The sequence below is a fragment of the Convolutriloba macropyga genome, unplaced genomic scaffold (assembly GCF_964194025.1).
Source record: "Convolutriloba macropyga unplaced genomic scaffold, txConMacr16.3 SCAFFOLD_489, whole genome shotgun sequence".
Lineage (NCBI taxonomy): Eukaryota > Metazoa > Xenacoelomorpha > Acoela > Convolutidae > Convolutriloba > Convolutriloba macropyga.
The window spans coordinates 78,629-87,500 of NW_027449569.1; the positions used below are offsets into that span (position 1 = coordinate 78,629).

Sequence of the window (8,872 nt, forward strand, 5' to 3'; positions counted from 1 at the left end):
TCTAAAAAAAGTCTCAGCGAATTCTTACAGGGTTGACATAAATAGAGAAAAAACTGGGTGGACAAAAATTGGAAGGAAAAAGCAGTATGGGAGAAAATTAACTGACCTGTCCATCAACGCTGTCCCTCAAGTAGTATGTGTGGTAATCGGAGTCTCTGGGAACAAATACTTCCAGACAGCCCACACCCGACACACCTGTGAACTCTCGCAAAAGGTGTCCGAATGCATAGAGGAGGCACGAACACGACATGTAGATCACTGGGCGCTCCGGGTAGGAAAACCTGAAAGATCAAAGCATTATACAAATAGCCCGAGTCGAAAACAAAGTTAACCTTAAAAGATCTTGTAAGACTTTCTTAAATCTTACAGGGTTCTTATAAAATCATATAAGATTAAGTTTTCCTTTAAAGATTCCTACAGTATTCCTTCAAGATTAATTTTCTGCTTGCCAGTATTTGATTTAAATCATTACCCAATGAAACGCATCTTGATAAAAATTTTTGGTAAGGAAACATCAAGATATGTACAAACTTTGAGTGTGCTTCAAATTTGCCACTTTTTCAAGATCTTATCAAGACATCTTAACGATGTCTTGCTCAAGAAATCTGGCATGTTTGGGCTGTTTTGTTTCACTGGGTATGAGATATGGCTAATGACAAGGACTCGGACAAAAGGACATTTAATGCGCATTGACACGTGATTTTCAACAGTCTGTGTTTTCAATTTGAACAAATTCTGGTAATAATTATTTTATTCCACGAATTGTCTAAATTCTTAATTCAGTCAAGGAAACGCAGAAGACATCCGTCATCATTCTTGATCATCAAGAACATTCATATCGTATTCTCAGTGATCATGGTTAATTTCTCTTTACGCGCGGTGATGTCAGAACCTAACACAAAGTGCATCACATGAAATGACGTTTCAACAAACATTTTTAAAAATCTCTTGACTTGGGGAGCTTCAAATATCAGATATAACTCGAACGGCAAGTTTATGATAAACCAAAATCGCCACATTTATCACATCAAATCGAACACTGATATCATTACTTCCGATCTTCGCGTAAACAGTTGAGCAAAAATTGGAAAGTTTTCCCCGAAATAATCAGCTAGGAACAGTTAGCAGTCATTAGTTTTGTGTCAATAATTGATAAAACTCAGGCTTATTGAACAAGTAAAGAGTGCAGACCTATAGACAAACAAAATGTTAATGGATTTAAATTTGCACGTATGAGCAGATGCAAATATTTAAAGCGCTGTTTATTAGAAAACAAAAGCCTCAAACGCGTAAGTATTACCTAGAAAAACAATTCATTAATTTCTTCACCAGGGTTGTTTTCTTTTGATAAATTGAAATCTTATAGCATTTACCGAGGTCATAATGATATATTGATATCGAGTAAGAGTAAAATTTTTTCCAAAAAAAGGGCTACATAATTCTCAGTCTCGAAGTTGAGACATCAAAATATGAATGATTCGAGGTTTTACAAAAATAAACACCCTAAAAAACCATGCTTAAACCCTCGGACAAATTTGGCATAAAACTTCGTCTGTTGAGCGCTATTACATAACCACATAACAAAAGTCAAAATTGCCCATTTGCTAAGAGAAACTAAAACATGCCTATGTGTTCAATAAAACTTTTAGCAAAACTCAATAACTTAAAAACTTTCGCTTGAGACTGCGTCAAATAAAACACAATTATTTTTGGTGCTAAAGTCTGAAACTATATGGCTAAAAGTACGAGGACTTGCAATAAGTTCTACACCCGAATTTGACATGATAAATGAACAGGAACAAATACATTCAATTTTTTTTAAAAAAAAGACGGAATAAGGAAACACTACATATTTACGGTTTTTAAGATCAGAAACGTTCAAATTTCATTAGTGCAAAAAAATGGGAAAAATCAAGCTTATTGAACAAATTATAAACAGCCAACGTTGCTGTCTATTTTGTCTATTTTGTCATAGTTTGTTGAATGGCGATAATTTCCAAAATAGAATAAAAAATAATAAAATCAGAACAAAAAATTCCTTAGCAATAAACGCACCTTTCTCTGCGAGTAAACATAGGTTGAGTTTTCCTTATAAAACAAAAACGCATGACTCAGTCAAAAAAAAAGCATACCTTTGCTTAGTTTAAATCACCGTCATCGACGATTCACCTTTTTTCATCGTTAATTATTCACAAAACTGACTGAGGAAAGCATTTTTTGAAAACAAAAATACGTTAAAATTTACAGCACTGTGTTTTCTTGTTCCAATTTTCCCGATATTCTAAAATCAAGCATTCTCGACTTTCTTCAAAAAAAAAATTTGCACAAATTATATTCTTTTGTTTCTAACAATTGCCTATTAAGCACGACTCTGTCGTAAAATCGTTCAAAAGACATGGAAGCGCAGATCTTTTAAAAAACAATAGTTTTGTTAAATTGCCGTAACTTGTCTGAGCTCTTAAATTTTGAAGCAATCCAAAAGCATTCAGTGTTTTATAAAAGAAACTCAAAGCTTGTGAATCTGAAACTCGAAGATTGCATCACTTCTTATCACATTATCGAATTTAAACTTTTTGTTCAGTCGCTGAGGCATAGTTAATGACGTCAACAGTACTCGTGAATACTTATGCAGTAAGCTAATTTTTGAACAATTTCGAAAAAAAATCAATCGTTTTCAAAATTTTTGACCTCATTAATAAAAAAGATGTGAAAATTTTATCCCTGAAAAAATGTTAACACATTGCTATCTATGCGTTCACTATTGTCATCTTGCCATCGAGGTTAGCCTCCTTAAAATTCTTATATAATGTTTTCCGTATCTTGAACAATGCAAAAATTGTCGTAAACAAAATGAATTTGATATGCTCAGACTTCAATTAACAACACCATTGTGAAAAATGCCCCGGAAAATCTATGAGTTTTTTCTCCGCAGATCTCAACGCTGTATTTCGCAGAATAATTCTTCTTATGACCTCTATTTGGAGGCTAATATTCCCTATATTGGGGCAACTACGTTTAGGAGTCCTTGGGCACTGTTTTATGCCAAATCGTACAAACAGTTAGATCTATTTACATGTATTAATAATAGATAGTTGCGATGAACCTATCTTTACTTTTTCTCAAGTAATTAAGAAAAGTTTGAAATCTTTAGAAATTAGCCATTCATATCTATGGAAATACATTCCTAAAAAATTAGGGAACAGCAGATTAAAATCATACAAAATTTGTCAGCTAATTTAACAAGCTGCGCCTGGTTTCCTTCATAAGATGAGATTACCTTTAAACAAATCAATTTCGCCCAGGTTTAGGTCCAGACCCAAATTGAGCTATGATCAGACTATGCAGACTGAAATGACCTCTGATCAGACATTCCAGACCAAAATGTCCTCTGATCAGACCGAAATCAGACCATGGTCCAGACTATTGTGCGCTCGAACCGCTTTCCAGACCCTGTAATTTCGGTCTGGGAACACAGGGGTGTGCGCTCGATTGGGTCTGATCATAGCTCAATTTGGATCTGGACCAAAACCTGGGCGATCAATTTTAGTTGTTTCTGTTATCAGTGCATTAGGTTTTCAGTAAAGCGCAAACTTGATTCATTTTTTCTGTTAACCACTTTGACCTCAAGCAATGTAAAATTAAAAAAAGCACCAAACATCTGTTCAGTATCTTTGCCGCTCAAATCCACCAATTTTACTTTGGAATCCTGATAAATAGTAAGTTTTTTAGCGCAAAACATAACTCAACTGACAAAAAAATATCAGCAAAGCTATGAAAAAATTACATTTTTTTTTCGATCACACATTAAAAAAAACTTTGTATTAATTCAGAGACAGAAAATTTTGCAATTTTGCATCGGCATTGCCCAAATAAATTAATCGGTAAAAAGAATCAACTTTTTGAACGCTGTATGTGTTACAAATTCTCATTGCCAATTAATGGTCGAGAGTCACACCAAGTTCAGAACACGTGAAAGATCCTAAGTTCGAATTCGTTGCTTTGATAGTTTTCTTTTCACTTCCAATATAATTTATGTCGTCATTCATAATATCGATAGATGATTTTTATTTGTTTTACCACAAATTTTTATCCACTCTATTAAACTAGGCCCAGGATAATATTGAACAAAGCATTTATAACTAACCTTTCACATTTGAGAAAATATGTGAGAACAGTGAAGCCACAAGCCACGATACACAAGCTGGTCCAGATACACAACCAGGTAAAAGCCAACTTTTTATCCTTTTCCGTGAAGTACACTGGCTTGTCACACCTGGGGGCGCAAGCTTTGCTTTTGTTAAAGTAGATAAAGTAGTCACTATTAGCACACGATCTGCTTGAACTGCTCGGGATGTTGCCCAAATCTTCTACTTCGATCGGCCAGAAGTAAGTGGGCAAATTTTCCCCGTCCTGATTGCCCGAAATGTCAGCTATCATATCCCAATCATCTTCCTCTGGAAATTTGGTGTTTTTGTCAAACGGATAATTATCCTCATTTTCATAAATATTGTCAGTTTGGTTCTGACAATGTGGAAGATTTGCGATTAGCTTTGGAAGATTTTCGGCCGAAATTTTGGACAGCTGAAGTAAAATTGGGAATTTTTCGAAGCACTGTTTAATCATAGGAATTGACGAATGAATACAAATTTGTCTGGATAAATTACAGTCCGGATAAAAAGTCGAACATCCATCAACCAGAATTTTATCCAGACAAACTTTCAAATGTTCCACTTCAATTTCGGAACTGTTTTCTTTAGAAATTTTCTTCGAGTAGTTATGTAATGACTGGAATGAGTTATGTAATAATTGCTGGTCCTCGAGCTGGTGGTTGATTAGGTATGTCTGGTCGTAGGGCACGTGCTGTGAACAGGGGGAGGGGACGGGATGGCCCCCATTTGGACAAACTGAGGGTAAAACTGAAGATACGGGGCTTAAAGAAGCCGTCCGAAAATAAAATAAATTCCAGTATAAAAAGTAAACTACCATTTTCGAGCAAAAATTGGACGGAATGGTTTTAATAAAGCTATTTTTCATGATGCAAAGTTTTGAAAGAATGTTATTTCGAAAGCTATTTTGGTTTGCAATGTTTTTTGTGGTAAAGCTATTTGAATGCACTGTGACCGAGTAAAAGTCGGCAACTTGAACTTTTGACAAAATTATAAAAAACTGTCAAAAGAATAATGCTATCTAAAAAGTTAAAGCTAAACTTGAAAGCTATAGCTGGTATTTAAATACTAAAGTTACAAATTTAATAAATAAATGAAGGACTCATATTCAAAAGGAAACGCAAACAACAGTTGCTGTCGCGATAAAGCTTTGTTTAGATGATAAACAAAACGACGGATGGACAAACAAACAAACAAACAAATCGGAAGTTGACGTCGATGATCAAAGATTGCAGGTAAATTTGTGGATCTCTTGTTTCCCAATAAAGTTTTGAGACAAGTTTGTAAATGTTATGAAGATAAAAGAGAACGGCTCTCGTTTCTTTAAACTTGTAGTTTAAATAGCCAGCTAGGCGTGATAACAGTGTAAGGATATTAATAACGATGATGATCAAGCCAGTTATTACGAGTTATAACTTCGAGCACACGATTGCCAGAGGGTCATCATTGTTCGAGATTGCTTTGATTTCGCGGTAAAATGTATTTGTATTTACAATTTCTATTTGAATATGGGTCGGTTGGTAGGTTTCGAAGTTGCCACTCAAATCTCTATGCGTGTATGTGAATGTGTTGCTATGTCAGGTAGCTCTAAACAAAACTATCATATGGCAAATTTGAATAAGTGATGGATCGATAGAAAGAGAGCGAGAGAGAGTAGAGTGAGAGTAAGACAGCTTAAATTGAAGTTAAAATTGAAATTGAGAGATTGAGAGAGAAAGCGCCTTTTGCGACAAGACTGTTGATGTTATTATGATTGGTCAGAAACTGACTGACTACTAAAAGCAGACGCCGGCTGAGTGAAATGATTGAAAGAACCTTCTTATGGCAGGAGTAAGTAGTGAGAGTGGTAATGACTACTAACTAATATTACCACCAGTTTTATTTAACTAGTATTAGTGGTGGTGTTGGTGGCGGTGGTGGTGGTGGTGGTGTTGTTTTCATATCTGTCTGTTATATTTGGCTAATATTCTCTCCCGAGTGTGATTTTGGTGTCTGCTGATAATGGTGGTTGTTTGGCCGCCGGTATCACTTGAGCGCTTATTGCTTTCTAGCCGGGCTTGCTAACACCGCTTTGCTTGCTTTCTTTCAGCTGAGAACAAATGAGCGCTAGCTAATAGTGGTAGCTCTCAGCTCTTCAATCAAGTTTGTCGGCGGCGGCGGCGGTGGTTTTGGCGGTGCCTTTCATGATTCTTTCTCTCTGTTCCAATATGTCTTTGTTGCTTTTCGCTTTCTTCTCTTCTCTGGTTGGCTAAAATTCCTTCACTCCTTTTAATAAGCCTTTATACTCATTTTCTGATGGCCATGTTATATGGCTGCAAAGAGCGTTTTATCTTCAGAGAGAAAAGATTCTGCAGCTTTCGAGAGAACGCAGCTGTTATTGTTGTTGTTGTTGTTGTTGTTGATATAACTTCTTGTGTATCTGTTAGTATTGGTTTGGTGTGTGAACTTGATACACAAAGGCTGCGGCCGCGGCAATTGTAGAGGCAGCGGTTGTTTTTGTTCACCACTTTCACTCTGGTCTCTTCAATCAAATTAACATCAATTAAATTTTCACTAGTTCACAAAATGAGGCTTGCTTTTAAGCTGCGAGCACTATGACTCTCTTTGTGATATTAGATCAGTACACAATGACCATAATGGTGCTTTATACTTGATAAATGCCAGTATCAATCTTTCTTTTCTCAGTTCTCGACTCTCCACTAGATTTCTCTGTTATGTTTGGCTGCTGTTTATTTTAATTTTTGATCTCTTTCAGTCTTTCTTTGTCAATATTTCTCTTTTTTGCAGCTTTTGTCAGCTAAGATCTTTTCTATACTAATGTTTGTAATGTATCATTCAATTTAGAATGCTGACTCCTGTCTGATGTTCCTTTATTGTTTGATAAATGTATTAAGAATAGTAGCCAATCGATTATGTGCAAGCTATTGTAAAAAAAATCAGAAAATCAAATTCTTGTGCGCATCAGCAACAATTAGTATTGGGAATCAAAGGAAAGATCTGGCAAGATTATCTTGCAATTTTAGGGTTTCAAAGTATTCAAAAAAGCGCGGAAATTTTCCGACGGATGTACTGAAATTGCGCTGAATCTTAAAAAATTATGCTGAAATTTCAGATATTCAGCGTATTCTCAGAAGCGCTATATTTTTAGACGGATACGCTGAAATTGCACTTAAGCTTTGTAAGAAATGTGCCAAAAAATGCTGCTGAAATTTATGCAGAAAATTTGTTGAAATTATGCTGAAATTATGTAAGAATTGCGCCGATGATGCAGTGAAATGGCGCTGACATCTCGACACAGGTTGCAAGATTCTCAGAAACCCCCCAAGGATTTAGCGACCTAGCTCGGAAATCAGCCATATGTGTCTATTTATTGGGACAGGAGAATTTCGTGCATATAGAGAACAACAAAAGTGAAACATTTGGAGTTCAGAAAACATCAATTTTTGGTGAACACAATTGAAACACTACTAGTTGTGTAATCGATATGAAAAAACTGTAACCATTGCAAGCAAAAAAAATGTGTAAAAAAATTCAAAGAAGTTCTATGCTCTTGACGCTTTCAAACTTTTGCGAAAATCAGGGAATTGGTGTTACGGTATAATATTTGATCTAGCCAAGGTACTAGATACCTAAAGTTGCACCCAAAACTGTTCCACTGCTGGGCTACTTTAGATCAAAACCATTTTATGCTATTCAGAGACTATGCTATGCTTTGACTGCTTTTGACAAGGAAAACACAATTTCACACTTTCACAATTTCACACTTTCAGTTAAAATTGGACCACAGTTGAAAAAATTCAAAGGCTTTTAAGCACCACAAGATGAATTGGCAGTTTGGCTTTGAGCATAATGTTTCAACCCGTCATCTAAATTGTCCTGCAACATATTGGAAATTAGAAAACTGAAATCTGTAGCTTACATAAAAATCAACAGAAGTTTACTTTGACACAGTTTTCCTCCCATAGCAGGAGATCAATAAAAATACAATACTTTGTGTAATGTTGCTTCTTTGGTTAGAAAACTGCAGTCGAGTTTATCTAAGGAAGAAGTTTAATGAAGAAGAAAAAAGAAAGTGACGTTTTATATTATAAAGGTTTGCGTTTTCTTAAGATTTCGTGCTCGCACGCACAATTTCAGAATTCAGCACAATCAAACTCAAAAATAGGTTTGAAAAATCTGCGTCTTCATCTTATCAACGTTGATTGAACAAAAAATATATCGTCCAAAACCACTGAAGTTTTTTTTCATAATTTTTGAGCTAAAGTGCAGTGACTTTCGTTTTCGCACTAGTGGAAAAATCTCCAAAATTAATTTTATAGGAAGAAGCGATAACGGCATCACAGTGGTACAGCACATTTATCTTGTGAAAAAATACTATGAATCTTAAAAACTTTGAAGTTTAGGGATATTTTCCGAATTTTAAATTTGGAAAAGTTTTCGTACTTAAAATAATCATCTAGCAGATACAATATCATCATTACTAACGTCGAGCGGCACCAAATTTTGCAAGTAATTTTACTCACGTTGGTAACCACATTTCAATTTTCGTATCTTTATACATTTTACATGTGAAACGTACTTACAAACTTCGTGGATGAAAAGGCGGTGCCTTAAATGGCAATATCATTCACTGTTTCTTAGGCAAGTTAATGGCAGTAAAATCCCTCATTTTAGTAATCTCAAAACATTAAACAGTAGAACGATTA

The 8,872-nt window shown here is 35.2% G+C and overlaps 1 protein-coding gene across 6 annotated transcripts in view; it reads right to left on the reverse strand.

The window, feature by feature from the left end:
* The window catches only part of LOC142355147 (uncharacterized), a 46,873-nt gene that overhangs the window by 7,903 nt on the left and 30,098 nt on the right, over positions 1 to 8,872 (reverse strand). For 5 of the 6 annotated variants that reach the window (XM_075407400.1, XM_075407401.1, XM_075407399.1 and 2 more), the window contains 2 exons: positions 4,145 to 5,753; positions 107 to 281 (listed from right to left, as the gene is read on the reverse strand). In XM_075407400.1, coding sequence (XP_075263515.1) covers positions 107 to 281; positions 4,145 to 5,034 — 1,065 coding nt within the window. In that variant the 5' untranslated portion in view covers positions 5,035 to 5,753. Of the gene's footprint in view, positions 1 to 106; positions 282 to 4,144; positions 5,754 to 6,027; positions 7,422 to 8,872 lie in introns of those variants that run through there. The other variant, XM_075407402.1, reaches the window with a different exon arrangement.